General features: G+C 48.8%; 1 protein-coding gene across 1 annotated transcript; it reads right to left on the bottom strand.

Annotated features, from left to right (window-relative positions):
• Positions 1–27,873, bottom strand: MICALL2 (MICAL like 2). The gene is made up of 17 exons (XM_068146692.1): positions 27,638–27,873; positions 20,004–20,052; positions 16,377–16,518; positions 12,151–12,311; positions 10,980–11,101; positions 9,948–10,619; positions 9,566–9,741; positions 8,689–8,764; positions 8,256–8,371; positions 7,604–7,753; positions 4,851–4,906; positions 4,247–4,370; positions 3,591–3,681; positions 3,139–3,212; positions 2,679–2,793; positions 1,665–1,711; positions 1–1,574 (listed from the first exon to the last, which is right to left on the bottom strand). Exons 1-17 carry the CDS (start codon positions 27,778–27,780, stop codon positions 1,495–1,497), a joined length of 2,394 nt encoding a protein of 797 aa, XP_068002793.1. The 5' UTR covers positions 27,781–27,873; the 3' UTR covers positions 1–1,494.

Raw genomic sequence — 27,873 nt, 5'->3', positions numbered from 1 at the left:
CTCCAGCAATTCTTTATTGGACAAAAGTGTATGCAGGTACAGGGTGTCCCACCACATGTACACACATGCCACACACTGTGGGCACCAGGAAGGCCCTGGAGCATTTGGTACCTCACAGTGCACACCCCTGTGTTGCCCAGGGCATGCTGCCTGGGACAGAGAGTCCCACTGCCACCTCGTGGGTAAGGGACGCATTGCCTCTGCTCTGCCACGGGGCACAGCAGGCAGCAAACCCCCTCTGGGCAAAACCCCAGGCCCTGCTGGAGACAGGGCACACAGAAACCCCAAAGTATCTGGCTTGGAGGGAGGAAGGAAGTCCACACATAGCATGGCTAGAAGCATCATGAATTAATCTGATCTTCCTCTGCCTGTCTCCATCTCTGCTCCTCAGGCTGCCTCAGAAGAGAGGATGCTGCCTGGAAAGAGGATGCTGCCACACTGGGCAGGGGTCTGGCTGCAGTCATTGGACTGAAGGATGAGTAGAAAGACTCACTGCCAGCAGCCCAGGACCTGCTCGTACTCTCCTGGTCGCACCACAGGGAACCACAGCACCCCTTGGGGGCGCTGGCTGCCCAGAGACAGAGCCTCAGGAACTGAAATACTGGAGCCATGCAGAAGTCATGGGTGAGGTAAACCCATTTAATTCCCTTCTGCTCCCAGATAGCACCAGGTTGTTTAAAGAAGACTTCTGCTCATTTTTCACCAGGATGGGCCACAGACCCTGCTTCACTGTGCAGTCAGAGGAAGAAGGAAGCTACAAATCTCCCCCACAGAGGGAATGAAGCAGTGGGCAACCCCTCCTTGCTTTGAGCAATTAGCCTACAGCAACTCCCAAAAGGAGGTCTGCAAACACAGTGCTACTGCTGAGACTGCTGTGGGCCTAGGACATCACACCCCATAGACACAGAGGTGGTTCTGGCCCTGCCTGCCCCTAGCTGTGGGGCCTGCAGCTCCAGTTTGCACTGGTGTACTAAGGGGCAGACCCTTAATTGCTCTTGCCCTACAGCACCTCCCTCTCTGTGTCTCTGGTGCTGGCCCAAGAGCCACAGCACAGGCAGAGAGGGAGGAGGAAAGGCAGAATGGCCTTTTTGCAGAGCAGTGTGTCTGTGGTGCAGCCCTGGCTGACAGGGCTGGGGCACCACGGGGTGCCATGCAGTATCGTGCTCAGGACTGCAGTGACCTGAGCTACAGATGGGCAGAGAGCTCTGCCCTCTTGAGCTGCCAGAGAGGCTGAAGCCAGCTCTGAGCTAGATCCAAAGTGAGAAAAAGAGTCTTCAAAGTCCATCTTCTAGGAAAATTATCCTTGGGCCCCATACCAGGGCCAGAGGGGATTCACACTGTCCCTTTGGTCCGCAGATCTGCAGGCTCAGGAAGCTGAGAAGCCTTGTCACAGTACTGCAGGAACCCTGGAAAGCAGCACTGAGGAAGGAACATACCTTTCATGGACCACTCTGGGCCACTGGGCAAAGCAACATCACTCCTGAGCTTTAAGTCTTATTTTTTTTTCTTCCATATTTTGGACAAGGAGAACTTGTTTTCCCTCTTCTCTGGCTCCTGGTTCTCGAGAGATCCATCTGCAGGAGAAGGAACAGACATAGAGCAGGTGAGACACAGAGCCTCAGTGCCACTCAGTGCTGCCCTGTAAGAGTTAAAAAGGCCCTTACCCAACTTCTGGATCATGTCTGCCAACATCTGATCCTCCTCTTGCTCTCTGTAATGGAACAGCATGACATTCTAAAACTGCCACGTTTCATGACAAGGTGGACACTGAAAACCATGCAGACTACTGTTACTGTTGTCCCCCAGTCAGAAATGGCCAACCTCCATAACACACCCTGAGAAGCATGCAGAAACAAAAACCACCCAGCTTGAGAAGTCCTAGACATGAGCAAATTGGATCTGGCTCCCTTGAAAGCAAAGCACTGGGTGGGGATTTCCAGCCAGTGGCAGTCTAGCACTGCACCACAGAGGCCCTTCCCTGAGCTGGTCTATGAATCATCCCAGTTCACTGAGTTGTGAGACACCACCACACCCAAGGAGATGAATAAAGGTTCAGACACCAGTGGCTTGGTGCTGCAGAGATGCTCACTGAAACTGGGGACAATTGCACTACTGTCTCCTTGGGCCTGGGCAAGGCCAGAGCCAAAACTGTATAGGCATTACTAGACTCCTGGTGCTGGAGTCAGTGCCCTCAGGTCAAGAAATGGAGGCTGCTCTCAGAAACAGGAGGCACAAATCCAGCTACTTGACATGGCAGCCTTCCTTTGAACCTGGGGAGGATCCATCTCTTGACTAACAGATGTTCTTTCACTTGCTGCAGCTTCATGTTCCCAGAATCCCCCTGCAGCTCCTCTTCTGCCTCCACTCTTCTCATCTCCAGCCTCTCCCTCCCTTCCCCCTGCTTTCTACATTTTTATAGCCCTTGTCCTCAGAGCAGCATTGGCTTGAAAGAGCATTGAACAAGGCTGTGGTCCTGCTCTCAGTTCCTAACAGCTGCCAAGGAAGCAATGACAGCAGCATTAGGACAAGATGGTTGGTGACAGGTCACCACCCACCTCTCATGGAGCAGAAGTCTGGATTACAGCCATTCATCCACCCCTACAGCTTGGGCAGTGGAGGAAGTACAGTGGAAATCATCCCTGCTCTTGGCTCCTCTCCTGCCACCTGAGGGCCCTCACCTGATCCTGTCCTCATCCAGGCACTCCACGATGCTGTTGCGATCATTGACCGTGTTCAGGTATGAGTCCAGCAGCTGCTTCTCTCGCTCCTTCTCCCTGGATGTCTTCAGTTCCTCTACATAAGACAAAGGAAAGCCATGTCACAGCTATAGGTGAGCAGCTCCCCACTGGGACTCCTGCCTCCACCCTGCTCCAGCAAGTCCCTCTCATAGGCCCTGGCTTTATTATCCTCACACTCAGAGGCACACCTCACAGCCGTCCAGAGAGCACAGGTGGGTGGGGGTGTCACAGGGAGTCCACACCTGACAGCTCCACAGCACAGTGAGGAGATACCCCACAGTGAAACTGAATCCCTGGGCTGTATCATTCAGATCTGAAGGACACTCCAGGTCTGCTATGCAGAGAAGAGGGCTCCATGCAGCCAGAGGCCAGCAGGACTCTCGGTGAGGCTGGTCCTTACCTGGCTTGCTCATGAGGCGTCGCAGCTCTGTCTCAATGTTCCACTGCTGCTCCTCCAGCTTCTGCTGTTTCATTCTGGAAGTGACCACAGAAGTGAGGAGTTACTGCCCCTCCATGCCCCACAGCTGGACTCTCCCCAGATCACGCTCAAGCCTCATCTCTGTGGTGTCCACCACCTGGGTAGGGCTGGTGGGTTGGAGGAAATCTCCCTCCATCATGTTTGTAAAGTTACCCTCCCCACAAATCCACCACAGACCCTGGGTGCTCATCAGTGCTCAAAGGCCCATCAGCCAGTACTTCAGGAACTTCTCTCCCAGAGAGGTCCTCAAGCCTTCCCTCATCCCACCAACTGGCACATTACTTTTCTTGGCTGACACTGCCCCTCTTTTTCCTTGCTTGTTGCTCACAGGTGAGGTGTACAAGCAGACAGGTGACATTTCTGGTGGTACTTACTTGTACATCAGCTCTGATTCCTGTCTGAGCAGCAGCTGCTTCTCATGGATCAGTTTGAACCACTCTACCATGAGGGCATCCTCAGACTCATCTGTAAAGGAGACAAAAAGCAAGACCCCTGCAGAAGCTGCATCAGTTCAGTCTCCCTGGCTCAAATGCACAATAACTAAGATCAATTATATGAGCCACAGGCAACCTCAAGTGGAAATAGCTCATTGTTGGTACTCCTGGGTGCAAGGGAAAGGTGCAAGTTCACTCCCTGCAGATTCAAGGAAGATGCTCACAGTTACTCTGCCACAGAACACCCAGCTCATCTTCCTGGCTGGCTCAGCACTGCCACTCCAAAAGAACCCACTAAGCCCTGCAAAACTGGAGCCAGCCTTGACAGCCAGTCCGTCTTAGGATCCAAAAGGCAGATCAACAGCAGCCTTTCCCCCACCCCAAACTCCCTGATTCTCAGCCAAATAAACACAAGGCCTTGCCCAAACTATTGGTTAGGGAGCAGCCAGAGTGGGTTCAAAATTCCCAGGGCTTTATCTTGATATACCCTGCTGTCTCACATGTAGAATGAGCTCCTTGAAATGGAGTCAAGAACACCCAGGGGTAGGATGTGAGCCTCACACCTCCCCACTGTAACAGAACTCAGCCTCCTTTACCTCCCTCACAGCCACGCAGCTTCTTCTCCAGATCCACTCCTTTCAATTCCAGCTCATCCAGCTTCTTCTCAATATCACACACCTTCTCCTGGATTTTCTCCTCAGGGAGGTAATCTGGGTGCAGCTGGGAAAAGAAATGTAAGGCCACATAAAGCTCAGTGCCCCCAGACTGCCTGCTGAGGTCACAGCCCCAAAAGAGATGGGAAATGACACAGTCCTGGAAGGGCCAAGTCAGCAGAAATGCAGAGCTGGCTGCTCACAGCAGAGAGGTGGCCATTGCACTGTCACAGCACTGTGATACACCCACTGTGAGTGATAACATGTAGGCACACTTCTCAATCCACAGCCATTCTCCCTCCTTTGCTAGGGGATGCAGAATTCTACCAGAGTTTTGTTTGGCTCTGCCTTATCCCAGCTTCCCTTGTGCCCTGCATGAGAAATAACCATCATTCTCTCCACCTTGTTCTCTGCCACAGAACTTTTCACCCTGGGAATTCAAATAAAACCTCCCAATAAACCAAACTGGGACATATGCAGGTAAGCATTCCAGCAGGAGAGTCAACAAGCCCAGCCCGTTCCACTCACAGCTGGTTTTCAGCCATACCTTCGTTGGGGACACTGCCTCAGGCCTCTGGCTGCTTTTTGGAACAGAGGGTGTAACTGGAAAAGAGCAAAGAAACAAAAGAACACCACAAGAAAGATTCAGAAAAGGTTGTGGTAGGACAGTGCCTACACCAGCAGAGAGCACAATAGGTCCTCACCACCCAACACACAGCACTGACTGCCTAAGGTGAGAGCTGTGTCCCCAGGAAACATCACAGTCTGATTTACTCCTTGGGGCTGGACACTCAGATACCCCTCCAGCCACAGGGTGCTGCTTTCATCCCCAGGGCACAGGTAGTCACCAAACTCAGGAGTGACTTGGGGCCTTGCACTTGAGAATATTGACTTCCACGTTCAGTCATTACCTTGTTGGAAATCCAAGAGATTTATTGTGGCAAGCCCCACTCTGTACTAAGCTTGCACAGGACAGGACACAAATGTTGGGTTGCTGGTGCAGGAAAACACCAAGATATACTTAAAAATGCCCCTTTAGTGCTCTTGCACAAAGAAGTATCAGTAACTACTGATGAAACAAAGATGGTCTAGGGGACCTTGGCACAGGTGTGGGAAACTAAGGTTTAGTTTCTTCCACAAAACACTTTCTAGGTGAGAAGTCCCTTGGGCCCCACTACAAAACATTATTTAGGCCCTGGACACCTATTAAAATCAATCCTTAAGCAATGTGGTATTTGTTCCACTGTGCCTCAGCTTCCTCTGCCCAACTGTGCTGCAAGGATAACTACAGAAGAGTGTGAGGTATTCGGATACCCGAGGGGCTGGGCTGGATAATTACCAGAGAGAGAGAACAGAGGTGTACGTGGATGATGTGATAAGGAAGGAAGACTCTAGTATCAAAAGAGCATGGCTGCAAGAAAGGCAGAAGCACTGAAGGCTCAGCACACACAAGGAGAAAGACAGGAGAGAAAGACTTGAGGAACCTCATGAGAGTCTCTGTCAATTGCTGCTGACTAGAGGAAGAGTTCAAGGACAGCTCTCCGGCTGCCCAGCCCTCACTCTGTTGTGTTTGCTTGGTAGAGTGCAAAAGGATAAGATGCTGGATGTGGCAGTCAGCTGGGTTGTCCCTGCACTGCTGGCCTCTGTCAGGGTAACTCTTCCATCTGGATGCTGCTCATTTGCTGCCCTGTACACCTCCTGCAACTCACACTTCTCTTACAGATTCCTCTGAGAGAGACCTGGCCTGCCACAAGCAGTCTGCTGCTGCTGCCAGAACAACACCTCCACCTCCCAGCTCAGCCCTGCATCTCCAGGCTCTGAGTGACCTCAGCAGCACCTCCAACCATGGCAGGAAGCTGCATCACTTGGTCATGAGAAGACTGAGGTCACTGGAAGGGAACAGCTAGTAAAACGACACTCTCCTGACCAGCTCAGGATCTGATGTCTCTGATATCTTCAACTTGTGTCTTAACAGACACAGAATAGGTTGGATGCTTGCCAGTAAAGAGGAAGTAGGACAGTTGGCAAGGAAACCCTGGAGCCTCTTTTCTCAACAGAAAGCACTAGCCACACCAAAGGACACAAATAAAATGTTCACCATCCACAGCACTGTGTGGCGCACACAGGGCTAAGGGCAGGACAGGCAGCTCATAGCCTCTGAGTCCTGAGGTGAAGACCTACACAGAGGAGCTGTCCTTAAACCACAGGCTGCCAAGTGACAGCAGCAAGAGGACAGCCTTTCAGGTGGCAGAATTGTAGACACATGAAACATGGGGTGAGACTGCTAAGAACATTTCCCATAGTGGAAACTCCCCAACAGCAATCATTCAATTTAGAAAGGCAGATGTGACCTCAGCCTCCCTTATCCTGGGACAGATGCACTGCTGAACCTTCTGGCTGAGGAAAAAGGAGAAGAAAAGCATTGGGAAAATGATGGCAGTGAAGACATGCTAAACTTTTGAAGTAGATAACACAATTGGAGTTTGAATGCTTTGGAACTATCAGAGATGTAGGCCAAGGACAGTGCTGGAACCCACTAACAAACACTAAAGCATGAGGCCACCAAGCCTTTGGGACCCATGCAGTTTGCTCTGAGACAAACCACAGTCAGGGCTGAGCCCTGCTGTGAGGACTCTCTAGTCCAACCAGGTAAGATAGAGCAAGATGGGGTATGGAAAGCAAGCTGAGCAAATAGGACAGCAGCAAGCATCAGGTGAGTTCCAGGAATCTCATTGGCATTGTGGTGGGATAGGTAGGAGCAAGGACAACTGGACAAAGGAATAATGGTACACAGCTAAGTTGTGGTTGAACATACAGAAGTAAGAAACTAGATTAAGAGTAGAGACAAGCTGGTCAGAACTGGTTAGGACATCTCTGAAAGTCCAAGGAGCAACAGCCTTGGCTGCTGCTACCATGGGTCCTGCCAGCTGGAGTCTCTGGCTGATAGTTCCCTGCATTCCTTTAATTTCCCAAAGCCACTCAGCTGGAGAGGAAGAGAGACATCAACTAGATCTCAGTTCCCTGAATTAGGAGGTGGTCCCCTTCATAGCTTTGAGTATGAAGAATGACAGGGCAGTGACCTTGACAAATCCCTGATTTAATTTCTTCCCTTCCCACTGAATTCTCTGGCCTCACTAGTTCCTGCTTAGGTCAAGCTGGCTAATAAAAATTAATGACACAGATTTTTCCATCCTGACAACAGTCACAGGCTTAGCCACAGAAAACCAGGGGACATCTCCCAGGCTGTAGGCTGACAGTGCAGGGAAGAAAGTGCTTTCAAGAAGGCAGAGGAGACCTTACATGTAATAGTGCTCTTCTTCAGCTGGTTGCCCTCTTTCTCTTTCTTGGCAGAGCCTCCAGGGTCTTCACAACTTTGCTCTGAATTCTGACAGCTCTTGATAAGATCTGAGCTGGGGATCAATCTCTTCTTCATGAATCCACCAGATGAAGCTGCATTAAGAAGTACAGACAGTGTGGGGGTAAGAAATTTCAACTCATGTCATAAAAATCCCTTTGCTGCCCAGCATGTCTGGCACTCACCACTAGCCACCTTCATTTCTAGTCCTACTTCTCCTCTCTTGATGATAGCAAGGGGCAGAAGCCCAAAGACAAGAGAGAGAAGCCACCAAATACAAGGCCAGACTATGAGAGGAGTCAGAGAGAGTACAAGAGAAGGGTGGAGAAGGACAAACAGTTGGGAATTCACCAAGATGTCTCCCCATTACACATCTATGCAAGAGAAAGTGAGATCTCACTAGCTGTCTTGCAGAGGGGCACCCTGTAAAGACTGAGTCCATCTCCTTGGGGACAGCACCACAGGGCCAAAGCAGGTGCAGAGAGCATGAAAGCAAGTCACAGTCACCACCACCAAGTTCCTTCCATCTGCCTTGCAGACTAATCCCTAGCCCCTGCCTGGCTAGCAAAATGAAGGCAAAGCTTATACCCTTCATACCAGAGTCCTGCTTTGCTGATGGGACAACTAATGAACTTGGCTTTGTCTCCTTGTGTGCTGGGCTCCCTGTTCCCACTTGGGAGTTATCAGTAGGTTTCTTAGAGCCACCTTGGTCTCTGTGAAGAAGAAAGACAAAGGTAGGAAACCACCCCTCTTGCAGAATGGTCCACAGGAAGGGATCTGAACATCCTGGGCTGGGTCCCCATCTGGGGTGATCATGCTTGTGTAATTGGAGGCTGGTGATGTGCAATATGCTTTCCCTCCCCAGAAATGAAAGTCTTCACCTTTCTTATCAACTTACTGAAAAGAGAAGCATTAAAGCACAGGAGTTCTTCCCTCCTGTCTGCACACAGAGCTGCAGCAACAAACAGAGAGGCAAGCATGGGCATCTCCATTCTTTTGTCAGGAGAGCCTCTGGCTCCAAGACACTCACTTGTTGGCTACAGGCTTCAAGCGAGATCTCCAGTCTGCTGGGCTCTCAGACTTGTCTTCACCAACATTCATGCTTCCTAAAGAAAAGAACATAGTATCAGACTTGAAAATAGGAATGAGCCAGATCTGAGTCTCAGGAGGATCTCAGGAGATAAGCCATGCTCTGGGGTAGATACTGTGATGTTATTGCAGCAAACCAGCACCAGTTCAACAAGTTTTACATGGACAGATTCACCTCCAATAGGGAGTAAATAACCTTGGTGGCAGCTTGCCCCTTCCAGCTACAGAAACACAGCTGCAATGTAAATGGACAGAGGCACATCCAGCAGCACTGTAACACAAAACAGTTCAGACCTCAGACCAAAGGATGGGGCAAGAAAGGGGAGAGAGAAAAACCCCACAAGTTCACAGCAAACTGCAGATACAGAATGCTAATGGCCCCCAAGCCATCTGGAAGTGCTTGAGACACAGAGTGCCCCCAGAACACCAACCCTTGACCCACTGCTCAGCCACCATGGGGGAAGCTCAATTCAAAACAGCCTAAGAGGCTGGGTGAGCCCCAGTTGCAGTCATGAAATCATCCTGAAATTCTGGTGAGGTGTCCCACTTGGGAAAGGCTACCTAAGCCTCTCAAATCCACCATGACCCCAATGTTTGATGCCAGCTAGTGCAACTTCAAATACCTGGAGATCCTCAGAGAAGAAAAACTCCCCATGCTTAAGGCAGCAATTGCACAGGGACAAATGGAGGTATGTTGAGCCCCAGAAAACCCTTACACTGTGGTACAAAGTACAGGAGCCACTGACACATTCACTGTACTGGGCATAAAGCTGGCATGCTGTGCCCAGGCAAAGCTGGATGTGATCAGCCATCCTCACCTTTGAGGCCCTTTGACTCTGGCTTGTGCAGAGAGTCAGCAGGTTTGTTGGCAGCCTGGCTCTTGGGTGGAGGGTCTGCAGTCTTCTCCTGTTTAAGTGCTGTGTACCCTGTTTTGCTGGACTGTGCTTTTGCAGCTGGACTCCCCTGTGGAGAACTGGTGGGGGCAAACTTGCCACTGCAAAAGAGAACAACCTAGTGAGTCTTTGAAAGGGGGGACCTTGTATTGGCTTCTGTTCCAAGGATCTGTCTGGCTGCTTCTGTGTGTCTTTGTAGCTCAGTAACAAAAGCAGTCAGGAAAAAGGGAAGAAAGAGGCAGGGACTTCTCCAAGTTATCCCAAAGATCATCTTGGGATTCAAATGGGAAAGAGAAATAGTCCTTACCTGCTGGATGCTGAGGAGCCAGTGGAACTGAGTCCTCCTGGCCTGTTTGGAGAAGTGTTTGATCCAGCCAGAGCCTGTATAATATGGTTCCGTGCCTGAGCCTTGTCAGCATTCACTGGACTGGCCTCAGTGGCGGTTTTGGTAGAGGCAGTTTTAGCAGGGCAGTGAGAAGCAGGGACTTGGGTTTTGGCCTCAGAGGTTTTGTTGCTGGAGGTCTCAAATGACCGAAAAAAGTTTTCTCGGGCTTGCTGAGTTTTTGTCGTGGAGGTTGTCCAGGGAGGCCCTGCTGGGGCACCTTTAGGGGGCTCTGTTTTACTTCCCAATGTGGTACCTTTGCAGTCATTTGGTTTATTTACACCTGAAGAGGCCCATGGAGTATTTACACTTTTGAAGCCTGAGCTTCCAGAAGATGAAGCAGATGGCATGGTTGAATTGGCAAAGCCTTCCTGGCTGGGTTTCTTCAACACCTGCTCCGTTTTCTTGGGCTCTGCTGCTTTCTGGAACACCTTGGAAGCAGTAGGGGCTGGGCTACTCTCAGGTTTGCTCCCAGTGCTGCGGAGACCAGAGCCCTGGACACTATCTGGTTGCTGGTGGCTAGTACAGATGAAGGTACCAGGCTCAGGCCCAGCCTTGTAGCCTCCAGGAAGAAGCACATTCCAACACTGCCTGCACCTGTGGATACAAAAGTTTCAGGAAACATCCTCCAGGGCACTGGGAGGCCATTGACACACAGCTGAGGGTACAGGCACAATTCCACTATCAGAACAGGCAGGGTGGTAGCACACTAGCAGCCAGCAAATTCCACATGCATATTCCTCGGGCACCAAACCAGGAGCTGCTGATGGCACGGCCTGAGGTAGACAAGGTCTGGATGAAAAGAGACCTGTGCAAAGGGGTCAAAAGCAGGTTCAGGTTGCCTCTACTCTGACAAAAACAAAAAGAAGTCCCACACCACTCTCCCTCCAGTGCCAAAGGAACCAGGCTGCCCCTCTGAGACCCACAGACCTGCAGCCCCACTTTGTAAAGCTGTACCTGAAGCAGTTCCGGTGATAGAGCTTCCCATCAACCAAGTAGCGCTGCACCAGGTGCACATGGCTCCCACAGATCCCACAGCTGCTGCTAGGGATATTGCCACTCTCTGCCAGGACTCCTTTCTGTGGAGAGAAGCAGTGGGTGAGCAGGCAGCACCACAGCTGCATACAGCTATGAATCTCCCAGGTAGGCACTGAGAGAGAAGAACACAGTCTCAAGCTGCACCAGGGGAGGTTTAGGCTGGATGTTAGGAAGAAGTTCTTCATAGAAAGAGAGATTGGTTATTGGAATGGGCTGTCCAGGGAGGTGGTGTAGTCACCAGCACTGGAGGTGTTTAGGAAAAGACTTAATGGGGTGCTTGGTGCCATGGTTTAGTTAATTAGATAGTGTTGGATGATAGGTTGGACACGATGATCTCAAAGGTCTCTTCCAACCTGGTCAATTCAATTCAATTCAATTCAATTCAATTCAATTCAATTCAATTCAATTATTCTATCCTATCCTATCCTATCCTATCCCATCCTATCCCATCCTATCCTATCCTATCCTATCCTATCCTATCCTATCCTATCCTATCCTATCCTATCCTATCCTATCCTATCCTATCCTATCCTATCCTATCCTATCCATTGGTTGATGGGTTGGACGTGATGATCTTGAAGGTCTCTTTCAACCTGGTTTATTCTATTCTATTCCATTCTATCCTATCCTATCCTATCCTATCCTATCCTATCCTATCCTATCCTATCCTATCCTATCCTATCCTAATCCTATCCTATCCTATCCTAAGTGATAGCCAGATAACCCCTGCTCCCACTACCCCTCATTCATACAAGATGAAACAGGCCTTGGGAGAACAGAGTATGGAGCATTTGTCTTCATCCCTACTCTGCTTTGAAACTCTTTCCAAGAACTTAATCAAACTTTTCCAGCAATAAACCTGCTAAAAATCTCCAGCCCCAAGACCTAGGAACAGCATAGCCATGGCCTAAGACACCCAAGTTCTATTCAACACTCGATGAGTCCCAGCTAACTGATGGCTTTCCAATGACTCACATGGGATCTCTGGGTTAAATCCCCCACAGTGAGCAGAAACTTCAGAGACTAAGTCCTCACCTCCAGGAGTCTTGAGCTAGCCTCATACTCTCAGCTCACTGAACACACTTCTTACCGTGGTGACCGGGGAGGTTTCTTTTGGCTTAGCTCTGGCTGGTGGGTGGGCAGGAGGCAGTTTTGGTGGCACTGGTTTAGGAGGCTCTGACACAGCCTTCTTCCCAAGGGGCTGCTCCTGAGGATCAGAGGAAGGACGTTTGATCCCAGCCATGCCTCCAACTGGAAGAAAGGAAGAAGGGAGGATTATTTGTTTTCAGTCTGGAGAAGAGAAGGCTTCAAGGAGACCTAATTGTGGCCTTCCAGTATCTGAAGGGGGCTTACAAGAAAGCTGGGGAGAGACTTTTTAGGGTGTCAGGTAATGAGAGGACTAGGGGGGATGGAACAAAAGTAGAAATGGCTAGATTCACATTGGATATTAAGTAGAAGTTCTTCCCCATGAGGGTGGTGAAACATTGAAACAGGTTGCCCAGGGAGGTGGTAGAAGTCTCATCCCTGGAGGTTTTTAAGGCCAGGCTGGATGTGGCTCTGAGCAACCTGATCTAGTGTGAGGTGTCCCTGCCCATGGCAGAGGGGGTTGGAACTAAATGATCCTTGAGGTCCCTTCCAACCCTAACAATTCTGTGATTCTATGATTTCAAAGGAACATAAGGACCAGCCATGGGCTTAGGAGTAATTTACAATACAAGAAGATCTGGAGGTGCCTGATGGATAAATATGCAAAGCACACAACTTGACACATGCTTGATTCACAAGCAGTTCTGTAGTGGAGTGAGGGGCAAGAGGTGAGAAGTAAATTTTACCAACATTCAGCTGAAACTTGCTGATTTAATTATTTCTGTTGTTGCTGTTCTCAGGGAATTCCACAGAGGGGAATGGAACAGTGGCAAACCACCAAACACCATCTATCAACGGGGTGAACAAGGCTGTGGGTTTCTACCTGGCCCATAGGTTGGCTGGAACTGATCACCAGTGAAACACCAAGCACTGCTGTTAAGGATCACAGCTAAGAAACTGAAAAACAGGGGGAGTGGCTGTGCTGCAGGCTGCCTGCACACTCTGAACTGTCACTGCTGAGGCTGTCCACCCCACATCCCAGCTGGGACTCTCATGGAACAAACAGGCTTGTTGGATGCAGAAATGACCACTAAAAATGGGTCACCCTACAATGACAGAGACTTGGAAGTACCATGGTGGTGATGATGTGGAATTCAAGACTTGACAAGAAGCCTGCAGATGTCCAGTCCCCTCTTCCTTGCAGATGAAAGAGAAAGTCTCTCAACCCACAACAAGCAGAGAAAAGAGAATCTCCAAAACACTCCAGTCAAGCAAAGAATGATGCCCTGTGCTTGGGAATCGCAGAGAGGCTTCCCTGGGAAGTTCTTGCAGACAAGACCCCTCCTCTGTCTCACAGGGATGTTATTTTTGCACCACTTGCTATTCTGAATGAGATGTCTCTGTGTTCCTTGTGGGATAACTGAGCCACAGCTTCACTGTAAGGTGGCCAATTAAATGACCACCCGTCTGAGAAGAGATTATACCCTGAGTAAATATATAGTGAGTCTGGGCAGGGAGCAGAGAAAAAGCCCAGCTCCCAGCAACCTCCTCTCCAGAAAGCTGGCTATCCAAACAAACACCCAGGGCTCCCTTACCACAGTGACCAGGCACAGGGGGATGGTGACAGCCAGTCCAGCAAACAGTTTAGACTCCAGCTGCCCCCTCACTTCCCACATGTGCCATTTACAATATTCCCAAAGTCCAGCAGAAGGGTGAGAGGCTTCAGCTCTACTCTTCTCTGAACACCTGACCTCATAAAATACTGGCTGCTCACCCTCTCTGGCCTTCCACGTCCTGCTTATTTCATGGTCCTGCTAGAGCCCATTTGAAGGGCACAACCATGGCGTGAGGAGTCTGCCTGGTGTCAGAGGGCACATTCCTGGCTGGGCTCCTTCTGAAACACACACATTCACCCCAGCTACAGGAATGCAACCAGAGTGTTTTGTGGGACACTAGAGACTATAAAAATGCGCTGTGCTTGGTGACGTGGTAGGCAAGATGCTGGGGGGAGGGGGTAAAGATCCCAAACTGACCCAGATTCCCACCACTTGACACTGACACAATGGAATCTGTTTGGCTTCAATCAGAATGGGTTCAAGACAAGAAACAAAAACAAAAAAAAGAAGAAATTTAAAAAATAATTAAGAATTAAGAACTAAAAAAGAAATAAACCCAAAGAAATAGCATTAAGAAATAAAAAAAATTATAAATTAATTTAAAAAATAATAAATAGAAATTAAGAAAAATAAGAAATTAAAACAGAAAGAAGAAAAAAGAAAAAAGAAAAAAGAAAGAAGAAAAAAAAGAAAGAAGAAAGAAGAAGAAAGAAGAAAAGAAGAAAAGAAAAAAGAGTAGAAAAAAGGAAGAAACAAGAAAAAAGAAAAAAAGAAATATGAAAAAAGAGGAAAAAAGAAGAAAAAGGAAAGAAGAAATAAGAAAAGAAAAAAGAGAGAAGAAAAAAGGAAAAAAGAAAGAAGAAAAAAAAAGAAAAAAGAAAAAAAAGAAAAAAATAAAGAAGAAAAATTAAGAAAAAAGAAGAAAAAGAAAGAAAAAAAAAGAAGAAAAAAAGAAAAGAAAAAAGAGTAGGAAAAAAGAAGAAAGAAATAAAAAAGAAAAAATATGAAAAAAGAAGAAAAAAAGAAAGAAGAAAAAGGAAAGAAGAAAAAGGAAAGAAGAAAAAAGAAAATAAAAAAGAGAAGAAAAAAGGAAAAAAGAAAGAAGAAAAAATGAAGAAACAAGAAAGAAGAAACAAGAAAGAAGAAAAAAGAAAGAAGTAAAAAGAAAGAAGAAAAAAGAAAGAAGAAAAAAGAAAGAAGAAAAAAGAAAGAAGAAAAAAGAAAGAAGAAAAAAGAAAGAAGAAAAAAGAAAGAAGAAAAAAGAAAGAAGAAAAAAGAAGAAAAAAGAAGAAAAAAAGAAAAAAGAAGAAAAAAGAAAGAAGAAAAAAAGAAGAAAAAGAAAGAAGAAAAAAGGAAAAAAGAAATAAGAAAAAAAAAGAAGAAAAAAGGGAAAAAAAAAGAAAAAAAGAAGGAAAAAAGAGAATAAAAAAGGAAAAAAGAAAGAAGAAAAAAGAAAGAAGAAAAAAGAAAGAAGAAAAGAAGAAAAAAGAAAGAAGAATTAAAAAAGAAAGAAGAATAAAAAAAAAGAAAAAAGAAGAAAAAAGAGAAGGAAAAAAGAGGAAAATAAAAGAAAAAAAGAAGAAAAAAGAGAGAAGAAAACAGGGAAAAAAGAAAGAAGAAACAAAGAAGTAAAAAAGTGAGAAGTAAGAAACTGAGAAATAAAAACCTAAGAAATAAAAAGCAGAAGTAAATAAAAAATAAAGAATAATAATAATTAAAAAAAACTAAGAGAGGGCAATAAGAGGTTGTGGAGGGAGAGAAAAAGTCTGCTTCACTCTGTAATGAGGTGGAGAAGGGAGAAGAGTTTAGACACTGAAGGCAGCTCCCAGAATGAGCTGCTCCCTCTTTCCAAGATGTAGGCCATTCTCAATGCATATCTGCCTTCTCCATCTAGATTCACCTTAACCAGTTAAGTCATTCGTGTCCCACTTTCTCGAGTTCCCTCTGGGGGAACCTGTGAAATTGGTTTATAGTATTATTTCATTTTCTATCAGCTTAAAGCCAAATATAAACCAAGCCTACAATAAAGCTCCTGTGAGCCCAGATCAACTTTCCAGCATGTGAATGTAATGTCTTGGCAGCTTTGTGGCCTTTTTCATGTTTGTGGCCCTTTTTATGTACCACAATTAAGCCTGTTGGGGGGGTGATGGATCATTTTCTTCTCCTTCCTTATATCAGTACTGCTGTGCTGTACCAGATCCACCACAGATGCTGTTCCAATGGCACAGCCCCCACGGACAAGCCCAGCCTTGTTAGACTCTGGTCTCACCAGCCCTCTCTTATGGCAAGGACTGGAGGTGCTGAAGAAAGGAAAGCTGAGGTGGGAACCACAAAGGGGAACTTTTCATTGCTCCTATCTGGTTGAACTGTAAGAAATTTGTTACTGTATAGTAAATGTTAAAGTGGTAGTTTGAAAGACAAGGCACAGCCCTGTGCCCTTCCAAAAGCAATGGTGCCACTGTAGGCATCGTAGTCTGAAGGATTCATATCCTCCACTGCAATAGTTCTGGCCTCTGTGCAGTCTATTTTGCTTTTCCAAGCTTGTCAGAAGACAAAGGAAAGCACAAAATTAAGCCCAGATCCTTCCCACCCCTCCAGGGAATATGGTACTTACTAGGAGACCGTCCATGGAAGTAGTTATAATACTGGGAAACATAGGTGAGGATGCTCAGCCTGTCTGGTACCCTCAGAGCAACCATATCTTCTGCCTCCAGCAGGGCTGGGATCCCCAGCTCTTCCTCTGCCACTCGAAATGCCTAGAGAAGGAAGAAAACCAAGAAAGGGGTCTTGTCCAGCCCAGGCAGCAGGGCTGAGCTGCTCCTCATCAGACATAAGAAACTCCACTGTAAACAGCCCCATTTGAGTAATAACTCTACTGGGGAACAGCTGCACCAGTTTAACTCCTATATCCTACAGCCCTTACAGGAACCAGCAGAGTCATGGCTTCCAGCCACTGCCTTGAGAAATTCAGGAAGGGAGCCAAAAATCTGGCCTGGCAAGCTGGCCTGAGCTCACTGCACAGGAACTCACCTGGGCTTCCCCTGCTCTTCCTCGAGCCTGCCTCTATCTAGGCAGGCACAGCTGCAGAGGCAGGCCTGGCAGAAGGGGCTGTGTCAGTCCAGGCTGGCAGGCTGGCTTGCAGGCTTCCAGCCCAAGCTGGAGCACTCCCCAGCTAACGGTGCTCGGGTAGGTGTTTGCAGGCAGCTTTTGATCTCCGAGTGCTGTGCAAATGTTAATGCCTCCTGCCTGCTCTTCCCCATCTGAAGAAGGGAAGGTCTGGGCTGCAGGAGGGAGCTCTCTCTCCAAGACCAGACTGGAATAATGCAGAATTCCTGACACCTAGCTATCTTCCAGCTTAACCATTTCCATGCTGCCTAACATATATTTTGGGGCAAACATTCCTCTCTGCTTTGAATCTGCACGATCCAAGTCAGATCAAGGAGCCTTTATTAGAGGACAAGAAGAAATTGTAACACACAGAAGGCAACTTTGCCTCCGCTCAACTCAGTATAGGGCTTTTACTAAGGGCTTTCTGCAGCCCTCATTTCCTGGCTTATAGGAAAAAAAACCTTTCCCTTCCTCTTTGGAGCATCCCCTTTGAAATGTCAACACAGTAAAGGAAAACAGAGCCACAAGGAAGGCTACTGCCTAAACCCATCGTGAAAGGGTTAAAGAAAGACTTGAACTTATTAAAACCCTCCACATCTGACCTCTGTCCCAGACAAACAACAGTATTGGTGTGCAAGCCAGCAGTTCCTGCTTAGAAGAAACAAACAGCCATTATTTTTGAGCAAGATAATTACCATTTTTTTCCACTGGGTATCCCAGTAAAAATGTAACTGTGCTGACACTAAGCCTGCTTTCAGCCACTCTCCTCCAGTGCCTCATCGCTGCCAGCCCAGCCTGGCACTCGCCTCTCTCATAACCTGGTACTTAACACAGTCTTTGGAGTGCTCCCCATTGCTCTGGCTGCACAACTGGTCTGACCAGTGGAGTTTTCCTCCTGGACATTCCCAGTGTGCAGTCTAGCAGCAACACAGGCCATGCCCCCTCCTGCCACAGCGTGCCAAGAGTAATAATATGCAACAGGTGCACGAGTGGGAGAGGCTGCCTGGACCACAAAGGGCAGGATGCTCTATGCACACAACTGGTTTGGCCAGAACCAGGTGAGCAATGCAGAAAGCAGCATTAGAATGTAGTGTTCCCTCTGCCTACAGCATACTCATATTCCAGGGAGCTGTTTTTTACCTGGAGATCCAACAAGATCACCACCTAACGTGGCCCAGTTGGCCTTCTCCTCTACCTGCATGCCCAGGTTGGCCTTTAAAGAAGCGCCAGGTTATTTCTGTATAATGCCTCTCATCAGTGCAGCTCCAAGTGCTTTCACAAAGGAGGTTAAGTGCCACTGCTCCCCATTTGTGTAGAGGAAACAAAGTGATATGCTCAAGGCCATCTGAATCAGCCAGGCACAGCTTTGCCCTGCCACAGGCTGCTGCTGTATTTGCTACACCATGCCACCATCCATAAGCACTGACAGAACTGCATCCAAGGCCTCCAGAAACCTTTCTCCTCTTCATGTGTTTTTAAAACCTTTAGCAAAAATCTGCCACCAACTGAAATTTGTCTAGGATTTAGGGTTGGTTGTTTTGGCACTTGAGAAGTGACACATTCTTCCTCAGCAGAAGACCTTATATGGCAAATTGCAGCCCAAACAAGATTCTTTTTTTCAGTGGAATAACACAGCCCCCAAAAAGAAGTTATTGGACAGTGAGGCATCAAGGAAGAGCTGAACAGCAACTGAGGAACTGCACTGGGAGAAATCAGACCCACACACAGATATCCCAAGGACAGTCAGAGCAAGGATGGAGAGCAATCTGAGAGGGATGCTCAACCCAGGAGCACACAGGGAGACAGAGGGGTCAGCCCCATTCACAGCAGCACTAAGGCAGCAGGATACCATCAGAGGAAGGACAACACAGAGCAGTTATCCTACAACAGGTGAACAAGGAAGAGAGCACAATAAAGGACACAGAAGAAATTAAGAGAAGGAGCAGGGCAAAGGGGAAAACACAGGCAGCAACAAAGGAGGGGAGCTACTCTTTTGATCAGAAGCACAAGGAAGCTTTTCATCCACACAAGCAGTTGGGGCAGCTCGCACAGCTCATTTCCCAGAAACAAGCAAAGCTGTCAGCAGAGTAGACAACACCAGCCCTGCTTGGGAAGGAGCAATGCTCAGGCCTTCACAGCATGCTGGCCAGGATGACTCTCCACAGCAAAAAGGCCCTGGTGCCTGTCAGATACCAAACCTCACAGGCAAAAATACTTGGTCTGAATCTCACCTAAAGGAGAGAAACACACAGGACTGAACTCCAAGGAGTGTGAGCTACTGCTCACATAGTGCAGCACACATCCTGGGAAGAGGGGACTCCACCACATCACTGGGAGCACAGCTGGGGCTGAAGGGGTGCAGAAGCTAAGCACATGGAGGGGTGGGTTTAGCACCCCAGAGGCAGGCACCACCTCAGATGGCTCACTGCATCAAAGAATGCCACGCCTCCAGCCCAGACAGAGTAAGCTGTCGTGGTTTGTTCACATCCCGAGCTCCTGCCAAACAGCCATGAAGCTGTGGAGCAATGCCAAAGGAAGAGAAGCATTTTAATCTGCTGCCTCTTTGTGAGGGACAGGGGGAGGAAAAAGTCCTCCTAGGAACAGTAAGCCCATGCCTGAGTCCGGTGCAGGAGGGGGTAAGACTGCCCACTTTCTTCATGGAGAGAAGAGAAACTCAAATCCCATCCCAGAGTGAAGTGTCCCTCAGGATGAAGTTGTAGGATGTCTCCACCTTCCAGCAGCCTTCATTGCCTACACTCACACCAGCTACCTGCCAGCTCCTGCTCCATCCATCAGGAGCATCATGTCCATGTTTCCACAGAATCATTAAGGCTGGAAAACACCTCTAAGATCATCAAGTCCAACCAACCTCTAGCATCTCTGTCCAAGTTCCTGCTGCCACAGGGCACACTGGACACAATCAGCACTGTGCAGCCGGTGAAAAGTGTGAACAGTCTGAGGGTGGTTTCAAGCACACACCAAGCCTGGACACTGATTCAAATCAGAAGGCTGGAGTCAAGCAGAACACAGCACGCTCAGCACACTGCATCTGCAGGCTTCCTGTTGATAAGCCACATAAGCAAGGTAGCAGGGCACAGACTGGACCAAAAGGAAAGCATTAGAAGTCACTTACCAACTTATTGTTCTCATACACATTTTCTTTACTGAGGGAGTCGAAGTTGCTGAAATACAGAAAGAAAAGTCTCAGGTGGGTGATGTCAAGCAGGTTGTTACACCTTGTGCTGGTTCTGGCCTGGACACAGTTAATTCTCGTCCCAGTTGCTGGTATGGGGCTGTGCTTTGGCTTTGTACTGATAACACTGTTGATAACACAGAGATGTTTTAGCTGCTGCTGAGCAGTGCTTACAGAGTCAAGGCCTTTTCTGTTCCTCACCCCATCCCACCAGCAAGCAGGCTGGGGGTGCACAAGAAATTGGAAAGGGACACAGCTGGGACAGGTGACTCCAGCTGACCAGAGGGACATCCCATAGCCTGGGACATCATGCTCCATATATAAAGCTGGGGGAAGGATAAGAAAGGAGGGGATGTTCAGAGTGATGGCATTTGTGCCCCCAAGTAACCACTGTGTGTGAGGGATCCCTGCCCTCCTGGGGATGGCTGAACACCTGCCTGCTGATGGGAAGTGGAGTGTGAACTCCTTCTTTTGCTTTGCTTGTGTATGCAGCTTTTGCTTTACTGATTAAACTGCCTTTATCTCAACACATGAGTCTTCTCTTTCCAATTCTCTTCCCCATCCCTCTGGGGTGAGAGTGAGCAAGCAGCTGTCTGGTGCTCAGCTGCTGGCTGGGGTTAGACCACTATACACTTCCAGCTTCTCAACCCTCTCTGAACCTCACTGCTTCGGAGGACAGAGCACATCCTCCCTCTCTGCCTTCTCAGAGATGCTCTGGAGGGAGCAGTGTGACAGATCCTGCTCAAGTCAGTCACAGCCCTGCCATACCTCCCAGGACAGAGATGTGCAGGAGACCCAGCAGGCACAGCCATCTGCCCACAGGCAGCACAACACATTTTTGGCACATCTACACTTCCAGGGCTGACTCCTGCAGCCTCCTGCAGACAGGGTGTGCTGATGCCAAAATATCCCATGCAGATTCAGAGGTTTTGCTGAGACAGCCAGGAACAACCTCTTAACTCCTGAGGTGGTTTCCTGCTTCCCCCCTTCTCCAATTCCACCTGCCCCCCCCAAAAAAACCCCAAAAGCCTTGATCTTCTCCCACCACAAAAAGACACAGTGATGCTTTCTAGCCAGATTTTCAACACTGCCTCCCTGGAAGTACTTTCCAAGCATTCACATCCATGCTCACCTCCCATCTTGCAAACTGTCTCTGTACAGAGGCACCTGAGCTCCACAGAGGTGTGGAGCCCTCAGACACTGCATGTATCCCATGCTTCTCCAATGCACCTGCATCTTCTGATCTCAGAATCTGCTGGGACTCCACCAGCACACCTTCTGCTTTCAGATCCTCTCTTCTCCTCTGGCAGAGCTCCACAAAACCAGCACCAGGAATCTGCCTGGGAAATACCTCTGCCCACAACACAATACCGCAGCTGATAACACCAGAGGTGCCTGTAGAAGTGTTATTCTCATTTCCCTAGGGCTGCCACTTTTGATTTGTAATCATCATCAATAACTGAAAAGGAAGAGACAACTATCATTTGCAGTTACAAGCCAAAGTCAACAGCCCTTCTTCCTTTCTGCTGTCCCTGCACATCACTTCCCTCTTCCCCTCTCCCCAGATTTGCTCTCCCACTCTCTGGTCCAGCTCTGATGCCATCTCTCTCTGCACTGTGCTGGGAGCTCAAAGCCCAGGATAGCTGACAGGATAGCTAGAAGGCAGGGGGGAGAGGGGGAGTGTGTGGTGCTGGCAGTAGAGCCCCAGCACGGCATGCTTTCTCAGCCAGAGCAGAGCGTGCCCCTCGCTTAGGAAACAGCCACTGTCAGCTTTGTTTGGAACTGCCTGTCACTGGCTAAATTGGGAATACAAAACTGACTGTTGGCTGGCAGCCCTGCTCTCCAACTCTGCTTCCTTCTGCCCAGGCAAGCAGGCAGGGTCAATTCCTTCTTGATAACCCTGTTTCACTTCACAATCCCGGTACCTGCTGGCAGAGCTAAGTGAAAGGCTGATAGCAGAGAGGAAATTCTCACTGATAAACAGGAGAGGCTCCAGCACCAACTTTGCATTCTGGTAGGCAGCATCTTTACAAGTGATGCAGACCTAGCCTTGTTAGCCAGTCCCTCACCTCTGAGAGGAGCCAGGAGAGCTGTGTGAAAGCCAAGGTGAGGCTGCCTCACAGCAACCTATTCATGAGGCAAACACATGATCTGTATCGCAGCAGGGGAACTTTTTCCATGACTTCTAACAGCAAGGAGCAAGCCAGGTCCTTTATCTACTTAGTACAGAAAGTGAAGCATTACATTAGAAGTGAGAGAGAGGCCTTCAAATAGCTGTGTCCACCATGCCACAGCCTCAGCCTTCTCCCTGCTTCCCACATCTGGTATTGCAGTGTGAGATAAGGGGGGAATGAATGACTGATAAGACCCAAAGGTCAAACTCCCCCAAGAAGCACATAAAGGCAAGGCACATCCCACCTCTAAATCATGTATTCTTTCCTGTGCAAAATCAAAGGGACGTGCAGAGGTTTTGCTTCAAGCAGTGCTCCTGCCCAGAGACTTCCCTTCCCTGAGACAATGGATTCAAAAGAGCAACAAAAATAATCACAAGCTAAAATATTTCCAGTGAAACAATAGATACAACCATCCTGTTTTGGGCCAGGCAAGAAAATCAGCTTGTTTTAAGATTCAGCTGAAGGATGTGATTGCAGCTCTCTGCCTCACCCCCAAATAAAGCCTCTGCATCAGGGACATCCTGAATGCAGGAAAACATGTGCAAGAGCAAAAGCAAGCTCCATTTCCTTGGTCATGCTGACTCATAAGACAAAACATACTGGGGTTACCTATTTATTGTTGGTCAGTGCCTTTTAGGATAGGATAGGATAGGATAGGATAGGATAGGATAGGATAGGATAGGATAGGATAGGATAGGATAGGATAGGATGGAATGGAATGGAATGGAATGGAATGGAATGGAATGGAATGGAATGGAATGGAATGGAATAGAATAGAATAGAATAGAATAGAATAGAATAGAATAGAATAGAATAGAATAGAATAGAATAGAATAGAATAGAATAGAATAGAATTAACCAGGTTGGAAAAGACCTTTGAGACCATCGTGTCCAACCTATCACCCAACAGCATCTAATCAACTAAACCATGGCACCAAGCACCCCATCCAGTCTCTTCCTAAACACCTCCAGTGATGGTGACTCCACCACTTCCCTGGGCAGCCCATTCCAATGGCCAATCACTCCTTCTGTGAAGAACTTCTTCCTAACATCTAGCCTAAACCTTCCCTGGCACAGCTTGAGACTGTGTCCTCTTGTTCTGTCACAGGTTGCCTGGGAGAAGAGACCAACCCCCACCTGGCTACAACCACCCTTCAGGTAGTTGTAGACAGCAATAAGGCCTCCCCTGAGCCTCCTCTTCTCCAGGCTATGCAACCCCAGCTCCCTCAGCCTCTCCTCATAGGGCCATTGCTCCAAACCCCTCCCCAGCTTTGTTGCCCTTCTTCTCCCACACTGAACACTGCTAGTGTGTGTGCAGCTTCACACTGCATGGTCATGTAACAAAGACCTAAAAATATGGATCTCTGAAGGTAAATGTCTGAAATCACCTTTATTCCCTTAGAGATAGTACAACCAGCCAGGCTACTTGGTCATTTCAAGAGTCTTCTGCCCCCTCAGCATCACTCCTTACCTAGCTAGTCAGGTGAATTGTTTACACATAAGATTTTTTTGTGCCAATTGATCTTGCTGTTGCATCTCCTCTCTTGGAATACCAAAGCTCTCTGGACCAATGTAATCCTTAGAAAGCAAAGCTAATACAAATGGAGAAGCAGAGGTTCTCCACTGAGAAAACACAGGCAACTGAATTAATTGGAAGAAGTGAAAAACATAAATCTGACCCAAGAGGGCCTCCAGTGTTGGAAACAAATCAGAGTGGAGTTGATTAGCACGGGAAGAGAAGTAAAGTTTTTAGCTTTCCCCCCAAAAAAATCCTTCTCTTAGCAAAAAGTGGATGAGCATTTCTCATGCCCACAAATCTCCATGACCACCCACTGCTCCAGCTGCACAGACCCAGCAGCAGCAGAGCATGCCACAGTCCTTTGCAAGCACACATGCTTCCAAAGGAAGAATCTCAGCTGCTGCTGCAAGCACTGACCTGGTTGGAAACTTGACCTTGGAGAAGACTGAGCAAAAAAAATGCCAGAGCCATGATGGCACCAAAAAAGCTTCTGTTTCACAGCACTTTTGTACATTTCTTTTTCTATACAGAGTAAGAGATGTGCAATCAAAAGGATCACTGAGAAAAAAAGTGAAGCACCTTTTCATTAGCTCACAGTTCTTAACAGAGGGTTTAAATCCAGAGTGCTCTGTTGGGAACAGGACCGCTCTGCTGTGCTCTTTCTGGAGGTGCAAATGGCTTGGGGAGAAGGGACAGAGCTGGGAATCCCAAGTGAAAGATGTTCCCCATGTGCTCATCCTCCTCCCAACAATGCTTTCTCCATACTACTCTGGTCTTGCCAGCAAGCTGCAGTGTGCTGATGGGGTTGACTAGTAGCAGCTCCCTGACCCCAGAACTGCTCTCCCCTCGCCTACGCCTGTCACACAAACCACAACCCCATGGAGGCCAAGCTGGCAGCAGCTCTACTTCACCCCAGCCTTCTGCTTAGGAGATGGAGACTGCAGGCAACTCATCCTCAGCATGGTGGGGGCCCTCTCTGTCCAGACTGGGACTGCTGGCCTCATCCTGCCCCACTGAGCTCAGAGTGTCCCAGGAAATGCTGCTAAGGGAATGAACACCCACTGCTGCTCAGCTGCCAAGGGGAATTTCAAAACCAGTCAATTCCCAGAACGCTGAGCTGAACACCAGCTTACAGTCTGGGAAAGAGCAAGATCCTGGACAAAGAGCAGCAGCCTAATCAAAACCTTTCCTCCACATCTGGCATTAATATCTGAGCGAGTGTGCACAGCTCCCTTGCTTCTCCCAACTCATCTGGCCAAGCCAAGGCCATTAAAACCATGGTCAGAGCTTACACAGCCATTGCCATCACATGTGGCAGCTGTCAACCTCAGCCTCCCACTACACTGCCTTGAGGATTGACATCCCTCAGATGAAAGAGCCTCAGAGCTCCATCATCACCCCGGAAAATGGGCTAGGACCTGCTTGATGCAGGGTGTGTGCCTGGCTGAGGCTGGCTACGAAGCAGTCTGCAGCTAGGACAAAAGAGGAGTGAATTTCCATGGTGATTCGGTGTGTGTCTCCACACTCCCAGAGCATCCTTGGGTGAGTGGGAGTGAGTGGGAAATGCATTTCTAATTCTGAACAGCCTGCCCTGTTCACTGATAGCATACATCAGCCAAGTTTGAGAGGCTTCCATATTTTCCGTATGTTTTCCAGCGAGGAAACAGGAAGGGGGGAGGGACCCCCCACCAGCCTCCCCTCTGAAGCATAGATCCCACAAAAGGCAGCTGTGCCTGTAGCCATGTTTTGTAACTGCCTGAAGTTTCCCTGGGAATTTGTCAGGCTCCTGCAAGGAGAAATCCCCTTGCACTCCTCGGTCCAAGAATGCCATTTGTGCAAAGCAAGACAGAAAACGCTGTTGCAAAACTCCAGCGCCGTGACTGAATCCCATCTCCTAAACAATTTACAAAGCAGAGCTGCTGCAGACACACCGAGTCCTCCAAGCACCAATTAGCCTCTTCTGGTTTTATTTTCAAATACGATGCTGTTAAGCTCCAACGAGGATCGTTGCTAGAGGCAAGGGGAGGAGCTCAGGAGAAACCACTTCAAGCCCTCGGGAAGCCACACGGGCACCCTGCTGTGCTTCTCCGCTGGTGGCTCTCACACCAGCAGCACCTAGAGAAGCTTTTGCAGATGCATGGAGCATTTTCACAAGGATTCAGCCCCAGGATCTGACACGTGACAGCCGGCAGCCCTGGCTGCAACCACTTGAAGGTATCACTTCCTTCCAGCAGGACTTTGCTCAGCCAAGGATACACCTGGTGCTTTCCTGCATTACGCTACTGACACCCATCAGGGAGGTCACTGATAAATGCTTCTCTCACTTTGACCTTCAGGCAGTCTTTGCTGAGCTGGTCCCAGCCAGAAAGAGCTTCTGTAAGGTCCTGAATAAAGTCAGGCAGAATTTCCATCCTAAGAGAAAATGAATGGGAGCAGACAGAGCTGCCACAAGGAACATTTTCCCTCTTCATCACAGGAGAATTTCTTTTAAGTATGGCTATCCACAACCCTTGATGTGTAGTTCAAGGATTATAAACATGCCACTAAACTGGTCAACGAGATTATTCCAGCTCTCAAGTCAGAGAGGTCCTCTGTACACCCACGATCCAGAATTGCCCAGGAAGCTGTCACCATCATAAACCTTTCTGCCCTGGTATTATGTGTTTTTAGGGCTGTGAATCAAAGGAAGGAAAGGAAATGTCTGGAGTCACATGGACATGACAGCATGTCAGGAAGCCATGCACAGCAACACCATGGTGACTGCCCAAGCACTGGGCGTTACAGAGAAAGTGTGTCTGAAGCTCCCGCATTAACCTCTCGCTGCCGAAGCCTACTTCTGTTTCTTCCAAGACAACAGAGGAGACAGAGCAAGAGGAGATCTCCTTGGCCTTCCACCAGAAGTGAGACACCTGTAAGAGAGATCTCCACAAAGCCAAGTGGCAGGCTGTCCTAGGAGTATGAGGGGAAAAGCAGAATTGCAAGAAACAGGAGAAAAACTGCAATACAGGGAAACCCCCTCCGGCCCTCTACCAGCCGGATACATGTGACTAGGAGAGACCCAACACTTCAATCAATATTGATGGGCATTCTTTGCACTGCTCCTCTTGCCTTGACCTCCCCTCTCATTCTCCTGACCTCCAAGTCCAAAGAGCCCAGAAGTAAAACCAAAACCAACTAGCAACAGGATCGATGTCTCCCTGACAATTCACCTTCCCAGATGTTAACATTTGGGCAAAGGCAGGTCAAAACCCACAGGGCATCAGCACTGGCACCAGCAAGGGGTGGAAAGCACTTTGCCTCCCACAGGCTGAGTTCCAGATGGGAAAAACAAGTGATGTGCAGGAATCCAGCAGCTGCTGGGCCCTGCCCTTCTATTGTAACTTGGGTTAATAGCCCTCGCCTCCACACTCCTGAGCACTGGGGCTGCGTCTGGACGAGCGAGGAATGCCCAGCCTGGGAAAACACCAACAGAGAAGAAGGAAACACTTCCCCAAGAATCAGTGTCTGAACTTGTCTTGCAACGGAAAGGATGCATTTAAACCCTTTGTAATACAGCTACAGAGGGAGGAAAGGGGGGAAAGGGAAAATATAGGGGGGAAAGGCACATAGGCAGCAAGAGCAGAGCTCTTCACTTAAGAGATTTTCACCCCGGGTGCCAGCAGAGCTTCTGGTGCCAGCTGCTGGCACCTAGAGCATCTCGCAGGGGAGCTGGGATTTCTGCTAGGGCTGTGGGGAAGGTCAGTGCCCATGGTGGACAGGGGGCTGGGGGGTCTCATCTGGATGGTTGTCTGACCGCAGCCCAGCGGGGGCCTTGGCCGCGAGTGGAGGAGGCCAAAGCGACAGCCCACGCAGCAGCCTCGACGCCCGGCGAGGGTACTCACATGAGGTCGGGCCGGTGCCGGTGGAGGATGGCGCAGAAGGCGAGGCCGTCGCGGAAGGAGGTGGTCATGTTGGTGATACTGACATCGCGGTAGCCCTCGCACTGCTGCTTGCACCACAGCTGCAGGTTCTGGATGGCCGCCATGGCCTCCACGGGAGGGCTGGGGGAGATCCCTCGCCCCGGGGCGGCTCGGCGGGGCAGGAGGGACCCCTGGCTGCGCCGAGCCCCGCCGGAGGC

This window comes from Melanerpes formicivorus, unplaced genomic scaffold, assembly GCF_026170545.1.
Source record: "Melanerpes formicivorus ecotype bairdi unplaced genomic scaffold, bMelFor1.0.p_v2 SCAF_14, whole genome shotgun sequence".
NCBI classification, from domain to species: Eukaryota; Metazoa; Chordata; class Aves; order Piciformes; family Picidae; genus Melanerpes; species Melanerpes formicivorus.
The sequence above is the reverse complement of the archived record's forward strand: the minus strand, read 5'-3'. Positions and strand labels throughout refer to the sequence as shown.

Bases quoted from the DNA above. Each gene is read 5' to 3' on its own strand.
- MICALL2 (XM_068146692.1), bottom strand. From the start codon at position 27,780: ATGGCGGCCATCCAGAACCTGCAGCTGTGGTGCAAGCAGCAGTGCGAG. The intron at 8,765-9,565 runs GTGAGGATGGCT...TCTTTTCTTTAG, and splicing joins AGAGTCAAAGGGCCTCAAAG to GAAGCATGAATGTTGGTGAA. The intron at 1,575-1,664 runs GTAAGGGCCTTT...CTTCTCCTGCAG, and splicing joins AGACATGATCCAGAAGTTGG to ATGGATCTCTCGAGAACCAG.